The sequence below is a fragment of the Nerophis ophidion genome, linkage group LG01 (assembly GCF_033978795.1).
Source record: "Nerophis ophidion isolate RoL-2023_Sa linkage group LG01, RoL_Noph_v1.0, whole genome shotgun sequence".
Lineage (NCBI taxonomy): Eukaryota > Metazoa > Chordata > Actinopteri > Syngnathiformes > Syngnathidae > Nerophis > Nerophis ophidion.
Window position 1 is genome coordinate 8,400,524 of NC_084611.1, and position 12,481 is coordinate 8,413,004.

Below are 12,481 nucleotides of genomic sequence, written 5' to 3' on the forward strand. Positions count from 1 at the left end.
CAGTTTCATGTCTTCATTAGAGCGATATTTCCTGCATCTACTTTGTTTTAGCAATCGGTAATACTTCAGTTGTTTTTATCCTTCTTTGTCGGGGACATCATTGATTGTACATTGTGGACGCTGTCTTTGCTCCACAGTAAGTCTTTGCTGTCGTCCAGCATTCTGTTTTTGTTTACTTTGTAGCCCGTTCAGTTTTAGTTTCGTCCTGCATAGCCTTCCCTAAGCTTCAATGCCTTCTCTTAGGGGCACTCACCTTTTGTTTATTTTTGGTTTAAGCATTAGACACCTTTTTACCTGCACACTGCATACCGCTGTTTCCGACATCTACAAAGCTTGCTGTCACCTACTGGTATGGAAGAGTATTACACGGTTACTCTGCCTAGCTCTAGACAGCGCCGACACTCAACAACAACATGTAATTTGCAGACTAGATTTACTGGTTTGCGAAAAATATTTTTAACCCAAACAGGTGAAAATTAGGCACACCAGACTGTATGTCACGGCACAGTGGTTGAAAATCACTGGCTTACACAACACTCTGACCACAATATAAACACGACTGACAGCTGTGCCCACCTGCTGTGACGGCAGCTTTTCCAGCCAAGCCTTCAGCAACCTGGTGCTGGTCTACTCCTCTCTGGTGCTCCTGGGCCTGAAGTCGGAGGACCTGGAAGTCAGGGTAGGCACAATTTGTGCGGGGGGGTTTACGGGACAACGTTTTTACCTTTACCGCAAATCTGCCAGGTGCTCATCGCCTCGGAGGTGTCGGAAGTGGCCAGGTGGGTCAATCAGATCTGCTTCCTCAGCTTGATGTCCAGCGGCCAGGACCCTGTCACCTACCTGGACCGAGACTGGCTGGCTGTGACGTGCTCACAGGTACGGTATTACAACCTTTTCACTCCCGAGGCGATACCGATACCGCTAATAATACAATATCAGCAGGAACTATACATAACATAGGGGATTATTATTAATTAGTTGTTAGCTTAAAGGCCTACTGAAAGCCACTACCACCGACCACGCAGTCTGATAGTTTATATATCAATGATGAAATATTAACATTGCAACACATGCCAATACGGCCTTTTTAGTTTACTAGATTACAATTTTAAATTTCCCGCGGAGTTTCTTGTTGAAAACGTCGCGGAATGATGACGCGTGTATGTGACGTCTCGGGTTGTAGCGGACATATTAGCCCAGCACCACTTAAAGTCGTCTCTTTTCATCGCATAATTACACAGTAATTTGGACATCTGTGTTGCTGAATCTTTTGCAATTTCTTCAATTAATAATGGAGACGTCAAAGAAGAATGCTGTTGGTGGAAAGCAGTGGATTGCAGCTGCCTTTAGCACCGAGACACAGCCTGTATAGCTCGGTATAGCTCGGTTGGTAGAGCGGCCGTGTTAGCAACTTGAGGGTTGCAGGTTCAATTCCCGCTTCCGCCATCCTAGTCACTGCCGTTGTGTCCTTGGGCAAGACACTTTACCCACCTGCTCCCAGTGCCACCCACACTGGTTTAAAAATGTAACTTAGATATTGGGTTTCACTATGTAAAGTGCTTTGAGTCACTAGAGAAAAGCGCTATATAAATATAATTCACTTCACTTTTTGTTTGTTGTGAAGCTTTAACACAGAGCGGCCAAGCGAACATGTTTCTCTACGTCAAACAGCAAGTTTTTGGATGGGAAAATTGGATGGGACGGCGTGGCGCAGTGGGAGAGTGCCCGTGCGCAACCCGAGGGTACCTGGTTCAAATCCCACCTAGTACCAACCTCGTCACGTCCGTTGTGTCCTGAGCAAGACACTTCACCCTTGCTCCTGATGGGTGCTGGTTGGCGCCTTGCATGGCAGCTCCCTCCATCAGTGTGTGAATGAGTGTGTGAATGGGTAAATGTGGAAGTGGTGTCAAAGCGCTTTGAGTACCTTGAAGGTAGAAAAGCGCTATACAAGTACAACCCATTTATCATTAGGGACGGCGTGGCGCAGTGGGGAGAGTGGCTGTGCGCAACTCGAGCGTCCCTGGTTCAATTCCCACCTAGTACCAACCTCGTCACGTCCGTTGTGTCCTGAGCAAGACACTTCACCCTTGCTCCTGATGGGTGCTGGTTGGCGCCTTGCATGGCAGCTTCCTCCATCAGTGTGTGAATGTGTGTGAATGGGTAAATGTGGAAGTAGTGTCAAAGCGCTTTGAGTACCTTGAAGGTAGAAAAGCGCTATACAAGTACAACCCATTTATCATTTATTTAAATTGTGATATTAAGTCGGCTCTTACCGGAGACTTCAGTGGATTATGCGACTTCCTCCTGCAGCTCAAAAAGGCTCCTCCATTGGCTTCTCTGAGAGACACTGGCTTCGCAGCCCTCCGACTTTACAATCTCACTAAAACACTATTAAAACAATAAGCAGATAAGGGACCTTCCAGAATTATCCTAGTAAATGTGTCTAATTACATATGAAACGCTCACACTGGCGCCGCCTGGAGCCGTCGCTTTTTTGTGTGTGTGCTTCACTCTAACTTTCCTCATCCACGAATCTTTCATCCTCGCTCAAATGAATGGGGAAATTGTCGCTTTCTCGGTCCGAATAGCTCTTGCTGCTGGAGGCTCACATTATAAACAATGTGAGGAGCCCTCACACCGGTGACATCACGCGCACATCGTCTGCTACTTCCGGTACAGGCAAGGCTTTTTTATTAGCCACCGAAAGTTGCAAACTTTATCGTCGATGTTCTCTACTAAATCCTTTCAGCAAAAATATGGCAATATCGCGAATTGATCAAGTATGACACATAGAATGGACCTGCTATCCCATCCATCCATTTTCTACCGCTTAGTCCCTTTCGGGGTCGCGGGGGGCGCTGGCGCCTATCTCAGCTACAATCGGGCGGAAGGCGGGGTACACCCTGGACAAGTCGCCACCTGCTATCCCCGTTTAAATAAAAAAATCTCATTTCAGTAGGCCTTTAAAGTATTATCAAGATGGGATGGGCGTATGTGATCAGCATTCAGCGGCCAGGGCGATCACATACTTTTTCATGAAAATGGGCTGATACGGCACATCCCCACTTGTTATGTATGTCTAGTTTTCCGTCCTCAATATTAGACTCCCCGTTGTCTTGCTGTGCTTTAAAGAAACCTACAATACAATCTTCATGGGAGGCAAAAAATTTGAAAAGACAAAAACATCCATCAAGGCGCATAATGTTAAAAGTTGAAAATACAGTACCAATGATTGTCACACACAAACACCAAATGTGGCGAAATTTTTCTCTGCATTTGACCCATCACCCTTGATCACTCCCTGGGAGGTGAGGGGAGCAGTGAGCAGCAGCGGTGGCCGGGAATCATTTTTTATGGCGATTTAACCCCCAATTCCAACCCTTGATGCTGAGTGCCAAGCAAGGTCCCATTTTTATAGTCTTTAGTAGAGATGTCCGATAATACCTTTTTTGCCGATATCCGATATTTCAATATTGTCCAACTCTTAATTACCGATACCGATATATACAGTTGTGGAATTAACACATAATCATGGCTAATTCTGGTTGTGATGCCCCGCTGGATGCATTAAACAATGTAACAAGGTTTTCCAAAATAAATCAACTCAAGTTATGGAAAAAAAATGCCAACATGGCGCTGCCATATTTATTATTGAAGTCACTAAGTGCATTAATTTTTTTAACATGCCTCAAAACAGCAGCTTGGAATTTGGGACATGCTCTCCTTGAGAGAGCATGAGGAGGTCGAGGTGGGGATAGTGGGGGGTGTATATTGTAGCGTCCCGGAGGAGTTAGTGCTGCAAGGGGTTCTGTGTATTTGTTCTGTTGCGTTTATAATAATAATAATAATGGATTAAATTTATATCGCGCTTTTCTATTTTTATATACTTAAAGCGCTCCCAGAGAAGTGGGAACCCATCATTCATTCACACCTGGTGGTGGTAAGCTACATCTGTAGCCACAGCTGCCCTGGGGTAGACTGACGGAAGCGTGGCTGCCAGTTTGCGCCTACGGCCCCTCCGAGCACCACCAATCATTCATTCATCATTCATTCACCGGTGTGAGCGGCACCGGGGGCAAAGGGTGAAGTGTCCTGCCCAAGGACACAACAGCAGCGAGTTTTGATGTCCATAGGTGGGAAGCGAACCTGCGACCCTCAGGTTTCTGGCACGGCCGCTCTACCCACTACGCCATGCCGCCCCTTTATGTTGTGTTACGATGCGGATGTTCTCCCCAAATGTGTTTGTCATCCCTGTTTGCTGTGGGTTCACAGTGTGGCGCATATTTGTAACAGTGCTAAATAAATAAATGATAAATGGGTTGTACTTGTGTAGCACTTTTCTACCTTGAAGGTACTCAAAGCGCTTTGACACTACTTCCACTTTTACCCATTCACACACACAATCACACACTGATGGAGGGAGCTGCCATGCAAGGCGCTAACCAGCATCCATCAGGAGCAAGGGTGAAGTGTCTTGCTCAGGACACAACCCACGTGACGAGGTTGGTACTAGGTGGGGATTGAACCAGGGACCCCCGGGTTGGGCACGGCCACTCTTCCACTGCACCACGCCGTGTTAAAGCTGTTTATACGGCCACCCTCAGTGTGACCTGTATGGCTGTCGACCAAGTATGCTTTGTATTCACTTTTAAGTGTGAAAAGCCGTAGAAAAGTGATTGGGCCGGCACGCAAAGGCAGTGCCTTTAAGGTTTATTGCCATTTTGTACTTCTCCCTACATCCGTGTACCACTCCGTACAGCGGCTTTTTAAAAAGTCATTCATTTTACATTTTAAAACCGATACTACATTTTAAAGCATTTATTGGCCGATAATATCGGCAGTCTGATATTATCGGACATCCATAGTCTCTGGTATGACTCGGCCTGGATTTGAACTCATGACTTACCGATCTCGGGCATCCACGTAATGATGATTATCAGCAGCCTGAAACCGGGGCAGCGGTGCCAACTCGCTCTGGAGTAAAGCGCCACAGTGGAATAAACACGATAACAATGGCGTGTGTCTGGTGTCCGCGCAGGAGGAACAGTGTGTGTCGCAGTTCCCCAGCATCAACCCTTTGGTCGCTCAGCTCATGCTGAAGAGGGCGCCCTCGTTGCCGTGGTTACTGCGGGCCTCGCCGACCCAGCTGGAGGAACTGCTCCCTGAAGTGCCGCACAAAGTCTTGAAGGTGACGGAGAAAGGGTGTACCTAATGTTACGTCCAGTGAATAACGACACTCTTTGCTCGACAGCTGTTCTGCGACACCGCCTCGCTGTGCAAACCAGCCGAGTCGGCGAGTCCGCCGAGGAGCCCGTGGACGGTCGACCCGCTTCCTTCGCGAGAGCTCGCCCTCCCCGAGCCCGACGCGTTTCCAAACGACGCCAACCTCAGCTTCCTGTTCGGGGATGCCGACGCCAGCTTCGACCCGCAGGAAGACGGCGGCGCTTTCAAACACGATCCCACTTGGCCCGCCTTCAGCCCGGACGTTTCCATCCTGACCGGCGAGGAGGCGACGTTATCCGAGCACAAAAGCCGAGCCGGAGCGCTGGGTCGGGTTGTGGAGAGCAGAAGCCAGGAATGGTCTCGCTGGGCTCGGGGATCCTCCAGCGCCGCACTGGGGAGTTCGCTCATATTAAACGCCGCCTTGGGCGGAGCCAGCGGACGTCTTAGCCCGCCTCCAGAGGTCCAGCTGTGGCGGACCGAGCCGCATGGAACCGGCGAGGAGGCGACGTTATCCGAGCGCAGAGGCCGAGCCGGAGCGCTGGGTCGGGTTGTGGAGAGGAGAAGCCAGGAATGGTCTCGTTGGGCTCAGGGATCCTCCAGCGCCGCACTGGGGAGTCCGCTCATATTAAACACCGCCGTGGGCGGAGCCAGCACACGTCTTAGCCCGCCTCCAGAGGTCCAGCTGTGGCGGCGCGGAGGTCCTCCGGGCAGAAGTTCACACGCGTCGGCTCGCTACGGGTCCAGATGTTTGAGTGGACAAGAGATGAAGAGGAGCGAGGAACCCACAGGGATGCCAGGTGAGACATTTTACACAACATAGTTGTGCTTTTTGCTTTTTCTTTGGCTTTTGAGATGAAATAATGAGGTGATAGAAACATACCGTATTTTTCGGACTATCGGTCGCAGTTTTTTTCATAGTTTGGCGACTTATGTGTGAAATTATTTACGTAATACCGTAAAATATCAACATCTCAGTCACGTAAGAAGTGAAGTGAATTATATTTATATAGCGCTTTTTGTGGAGGAGTTCAAGTACCTAGGAGTCTTGTTCACGAGTGGGGGAAGAGTGGATCGTGAGATCGACAGGCGGATCGGTGCGGCGTCTTCAGTAATGCGGACGTTGTACCGATCCGTTGTGGTGAAGAAGGAGCTGAGCCGGAAGGCAAAGCTCTCAATTTACCGGTCGACCTACGTTCCCATCCTCACCTATGGTCATGAGCTTTGGGTCATGACCGAAAGGATAAGATCACGGGTACAAGCGGCCAAAATGAGTTTCCTCTCTCCCTTAGAGATAGGGTGAGAAGCTCTGCCATCCGGGAGGAACTCAAAGTAAAGCCGCTGCTCCTCCACATCGAGAGGAGCCAGATGAGGTGGTTCGGGCATCTGGTCAGGATGCCACCCGAACGCCTCCCTAGGGAGGTGTTTAGGGTGGCCTGGGAACGCCTCGGGATCCCCCGGGAAGAGCTAGACGAAGTGGCTGGAGAGAGGGAAGTCTGGGTTTCCCTGCTTAGGCTGTTGCCCCCGCGACCCGATCTCGGATAAGCGGAAGATGATGGATGGATGGATGGTGACTCAAAGCACTTTTACATAGTGAAACCCAATATCTAAGTTACATTCAAACCAGTGTGGGTGGCACTGGGAGCAGGTGGGTAAAGTGTCTTCCCCGAGGACACGACGGCAGCGACTAGGATGGCGGAAGCGGGAATCGAACCTGCATCCCACAAGTTACTGGCACGGCCACTCTACCAACCGAGCTAAAGCGCCCCACTAGAGACCAGGCGTATATCAGCAATCGTCACACACACACGTCAACCAAGAAAAATTTGGCGTGACAGAAGTGCATTGTGGAAAAAAAAGATGCTACCTGCTACTACTTTATCAAATACATTTCCCCCAAAAGTGCGACTTATATATGTTTTTTTCTTTTTTTATTCTTCATTTTCGGCCGGTGCAACTTATACCCCAAAAAATACGGTTCTTTGAAGACAACCAATCTGCTACTTTCCTGCCGATCCACGCAAAATCCAACGGTGCCAGATTTCGGTACCTGGGTTGCGCGTGACGTCACGCTAGGGCTGGGCGATATGGCCTTTTTTTTAATATCTCGATATTTTTAGGCCATGTCACAATACACAATAAATATCTCCATATTTTGCCTTAGCCTTGAATGAACACTTGATGCTTATAATCACAGCAGTATGATGATTCTATGTCCATCCATCCATCCATTTTTTACCGCTTATTCCCTTTTGGGGTCGCGGGGGGCGCTGGCCCCTATCTCAGATACAATCGGACGGAAGGCGGGGTACACCCTGGACAAGTCGCCACCTCATCACAGGGCCAACACAGATAGACAGACAACATTCACACACTAGGGACCATTTAGTGTTGCCAATCAACCTATCCCCAGGTGCATGTCTTTGGAAGTGGGAGGAAGCCGGAGTACCCGGAGGGAACCCACGCAGTCACGGGGAGAACATGCAAACTCCACACAGAAAGATCCCGAACCTGGGATTGAACCCAAGACTGCAGGACCTTCGTATTGTGAGGCAGACGCACTAACCCCTCTGCCACCGTGAAGCCCATGATTCTATGTGTCTACATTAAAACATTCTTCTTCATACTGCATTAATATATGCTACTTTTAAACTTTCATGCAGAGAGGGAAACCACAACTAAGTCAGTTGACCAAAAGTGTATTTATTAAACAGTTATTAAGCAGTGGCACAAACATTCATGTCATTTCCAAAACCGAAAGTGCAAGATTGTCAGAGACATTTTAAAACAAAAGCTATGAGTGCACTTTTGTGCATGACGTCACTAAAATGACATATCAAAACAACACTAAATTAAAGCGTACAGAACGCCACTACAATAGTTTAAAACAAATAAAGTGCACTTTTGTGCATGATGTCACACAAGCTATTTCAATAACTGTCAAATAAAAATGAGCTGCATAATAGGAAATTAAATAGTGTGTGTCCTTCGCTATGTGGTAGGTTACTGTGGATTGTGGGGGCGGGGGGGTTGGTGGTAGCGGGGGTGTATATTGTTGCGCCCCGGAAGAGTTAGTGCTGCAACGGTTTCTGGGTATTTTTTCTGTTGTGTTACGGTGCGGATGTTCTCCCGAAATGTGTTTGTCATTCTTGTTTGGTGTGGGTTCACAGTGTGGCGCATATTTGTAACAGTGTTAAAGTTGTTTATACGACCACCCTCAGTGTGACCTGTATGGCTGTTGACCAAGTATGCCTTGCATTCACTTGTGTGTGTCTGTAAAAGCTGCACACGTTATGTGACTGGGCCAACGAAGTGATGTCGTAGAGGACGTTAAGGCAGTGGTCCCCAACCTTTTTTGTATCCGCGGACCGGTCAACGCTTAATCATTTCTGCAACGGTTTCTGGGTATTTTTTCTGTTGCGTTACGGTGCGGATGTTCTCCCGAAATGTGTTTGTCATTCTTGTTTGGTGTGGGTTCACAGTGTGGCGCATATTTGTAACAGTGTTAAAGTTGTTTATACGACCACCCTCAGTGTGACCTGTATGGCTGTTGACCAAGTATGCCTTGCATTCACTTGTGTGTGTCTGTAAAAGCTGCACACGTTATGTGACTGGGCCAACGAAGTGACGTCGTAGAGGACTTTAAGGCAGTGGTCCCCAACCTTTTTTGTATCCGCGGACCGGTCAACGCTTAATAATTTCTGCAACGGTTTCTGGGTATTTTTTCTGTTGTGTTACGGTGCGGATGTTCTCCCGAAATGTGTTTGTCATTCTTGTTTGGTGTGGGTTCACAGTGTGGCGCATATTTGTAACAGTGTTAAAGTTGTTTATACGACCACCCTCAGTGTGACCTGTATGGCTGTTGACCAAGTATGCCTTGCATTCACTTGTGTGTGTCTGTAAAAGCTGCACACGTTATGTGACTGGGCCAACGACGTGACGTCGTAGAGGACGTTAAGGCAGTGGTCCCCAACCTTTTTTGTATCCGCGGACGGGTCAACGCTTAATCATTTCTGCAACGGTTTCTGGGTATTTTTTCTGTTGTGTTACGGTGCGGATGTTCTCCCGAAATGTGTTTGTCATTCTTGTTTGGTGTGGGTTCACAGTGTGGCGCATATTTGTAACAGTGTTAAAGTTGTTTATACGACCACCCTCAGTGTGACCTGTATGGCTGTTAACCAAGTATGCATTGCATTCACTTGTGTGTGTCTGTAAAAGCTGCACACGTTACGTGACTGGGCCAACGACGTGACGTCGTAGAGGACGTTAAGGCAGTGGTCCCCAACCTTTTTTGTATCCGCGGACCGGTCAACGCTTAATAATTTGCCCCGCGGCCCGGCGGGGGGGGGATGCTTATTTTTAAAAAAAAAGGGACGTTTTTGTCATGAAAAAGGGAGGTTTTTGTGGTTGGTGCACTAATTGTAAGTGTATATTGTGTTTTTTATGTTGATTTAATAAAAAAAAAATATATATATATATTTATTTTATTTTTTTAATAAAAATGAATAAAAAATTCTTCCCCCGGTGGTTGGGGACCACTGCTTTAAGGCACGCACCCAATATTGTTGTCTGGGTGGAAATCAGGAGAAATTCAGGAGAATGGTTGCCCCGGGAGATTTTCGGGAGGGGCACTGAAATTCGTGAGTCTCCCGGAAAAACCAGGAGGGTTAGCAAGTATGCATATAGTCCGGAAAATACGGCTATTAGTAATGTTTATAAATGGGCGCCTGGTCAAAGAAAAAGCTGCGTGATACTTTCTCATGCACCCCAAATCATTACCAAGGCTAAAAATGACGTAATGCAGTATATGGGGTGTGAACATATCTCAAAATAAAAACTCTGCGGTTTAGCTGAAGCTGCATTCACGGTAATGATGGCGCACATTCTTGTGTTTGCTACTTTCTCCGCAGTCCTGCCGCCGCTGAAGAGACGCAGGCTGATCTACGAGAAAGTGCCGGGCCGCAGCGACGGGCAGACCAGGCTCAAATTGTTTTGAGCGTCTTATGTCGCGCGCCGTTAAATCAAAGTTCCCCGTTTTCGGTATTTATATCTTTCCTATTTTATTCCCATCGCACTTTGTTGTCTACTTATATAATGTTTGTGTTGGTGCGGCTCTTCAGAACAATAAAAAACAACAACTATTTTCTGGCCTAAAAAAAAGCTGAGTGGCTAAAAAGGCATTTAAGAGGATGTGAAAAGCAGATTTTTTTGCCCCTCCATTTAGTGAAGCAATCCTCTTATCGCGGCCTCAGCATGTGGAGAGAGTGCTTATCTTGACGAGCCAGCAGAGTGAAGCGGCTCCCTGAGGAACGATCCCCCCCCCTCAGACAAAGACCACCCCCGGGACCCGGAGGCTCCGGACAGCCTCATCCCGCACTGGCTGGTCGGCATCAATAACCCGCCATCTTTTTCTTTTTCTCCACCCCGCCCTCCGCTAACAAGCCTGCGACGGACACAGACAATGCGGCGGGTTATTTAATGGCGCGGCGGACAAGGAGGACGGCTCGGCAAATAGCGGCGTGATGGCGCAGTAATTGTCACTTCCAGCCGCGCTCTGAAAGACGGTGGGAACGGGCAGGCGGTGCTGAAAAGGTCACCTCGTTATCTGCCAGCCCAGTCGCAGTTAAAAGTGTCACCTGTGTGCTGCCGGGGCGACACAGGTGATGGATGTGCTGCCGGTGCCGTGCGAAAATCTGTATCCCTGAAATATTCTGTATCCCACACGTGGGGGCGGAGCTCTGTGCCTTATTTAAGTTTCTGTGTAATTAGCAATGTCAATGGTTATAAATATTATGTATCCTTTATAGGCTTGCAAAGTTACGGGAATATTCAAAGTTAGAATCTTTCCATTGGAATTAATGGGAATAAACATTGAATGCAACATGCTAGTTCTAGCAGCATGATTATTAGCTAAAACAACCTGATTTAATGCAAATTCAGTAGCATGTCAACCCTGCGCTGTACATTCCTCAATCACATGTGCAGTTCATTTATCCATCTCACGCACAGTTAATTTCCAGCATGATTATTAGCTAAAACAACCCGATTTAATGCAAATTCAGTAGAATATCAACCCTGCGCTGTGCATTCCTCCATCACATGTGCAATGCATTTATCCATCACATGCACAGTTAATTCCCAGCATGATTATTAGCTAAAACAACCCGATTTAATGCAAATTCAGTAGAATATCAACCCTGCGCTGTGCATTCCTCCATCACATGTGCAATGCATTTATCCATCACATGCACAGATAATTCCCAGCATGATTATTAGCTAAAACAACCCGATTTAATGCAAATTAGGTCGAATGTCAACCCTGCGCTGTGCATTCCTCCATCACATGTGCAGTGCATTTATCCATCACATGCACTGATAATTTCCAGCATGTTTATTAGCTAAAACAACCCGACTTAATGCAATTTCATTAGCATGTCAACCCTGCACTGTGCATTCCTCCATCACATGTGCAATGCATTTATCCATCACATGCACAGATAATTCCCAGCATGACTATTAGCTAAAACAACCTGATTTAATGCAAATTAGGTCGAATATCAACCCTGCACTGTGCATTCCTCCATCACATGTGCAGTGCATTTATCCATCACATGCACAGATAATTCCCAGCATGATTATTAGCTAAAACAACCTGATTTAATGCAAATTAGGTCGAATGTCAACCCTGCGCTGTGCATTCCTCCATCACATGTGCAGTGCATTTATCCATCACATGCACAGATAATTCCCAGCATGATTATTAGCTAAAACAACCTGATTTAATGCAAATTCAGTCGAATGTCAACCCTGCGCTGTGCATTCCTCCATCACATGTGCAGTGCATTTATCCATCACATGCACAGATAATTCCCAGCATGATTATTAGCTAAAACAACCTGATTTAATGCAAATTCAGTCGAATGTCAACCCTGCGCTGTGCATTCCTCCATCACATGTGCAGTGCATTTATCCATCACATGCACAGGTAATTCCCAGCATGCTTATTAGCTAAAACAATGGGATTTAATGCAAATTTAGTAGAATTTGAACCCCACACTGTACATTCCTCCATCACATGCACAGATAATTCCCAGCATGATTATTAGCTAAAACAACCTGATTTAATGCAAATTCAGTAGAATGTCAACCCTGCGCTGTGCATTCCTCCATCACATGTGCAGTGCATTTATCCATCACATGCACAGATAATTCCCAGCATGATTATTAGCTAAAACAACCTGATTTAATGCAAATTAGAATG

At 47.0% G+C, this 12,481-nt stretch overlaps 1 protein-coding gene across 3 annotated transcripts in view; it reads left to right on the top strand.

The window, feature by feature from the left end:
• Window positions 1-11,095, top strand: part of LOC133549646 (protein shortage in chiasmata 1 ortholog) — a 96,388-nt gene extending 85,293 nt beyond the window's left edge. For 2 of the 3 annotated variants that reach the window (XM_061895300.1, XM_061895288.1), the window contains 5 exons: window positions 592-679; window positions 745-876; window positions 5,039-5,188; window positions 5,252-6,020; window positions 10,131-11,095. In XM_061895300.1, coding sequence (XP_061751284.1) covers window positions 592-679; window positions 745-876; window positions 5,039-5,188; window positions 5,252-6,020; window positions 10,131-10,216 — 1,225 coding nt within the window. In that variant the 3' untranslated portion in view covers window positions 10,217-11,095. The remainder of the gene's footprint in view (window positions 1-591; window positions 680-744; window positions 877-5,038; window positions 5,189-5,251; window positions 6,021-10,130) is intronic. The other variant, XM_061895279.1, reaches the window with a different exon arrangement.
• Window positions 11,096-12,481: the final 1,386 nt, after the last annotated feature.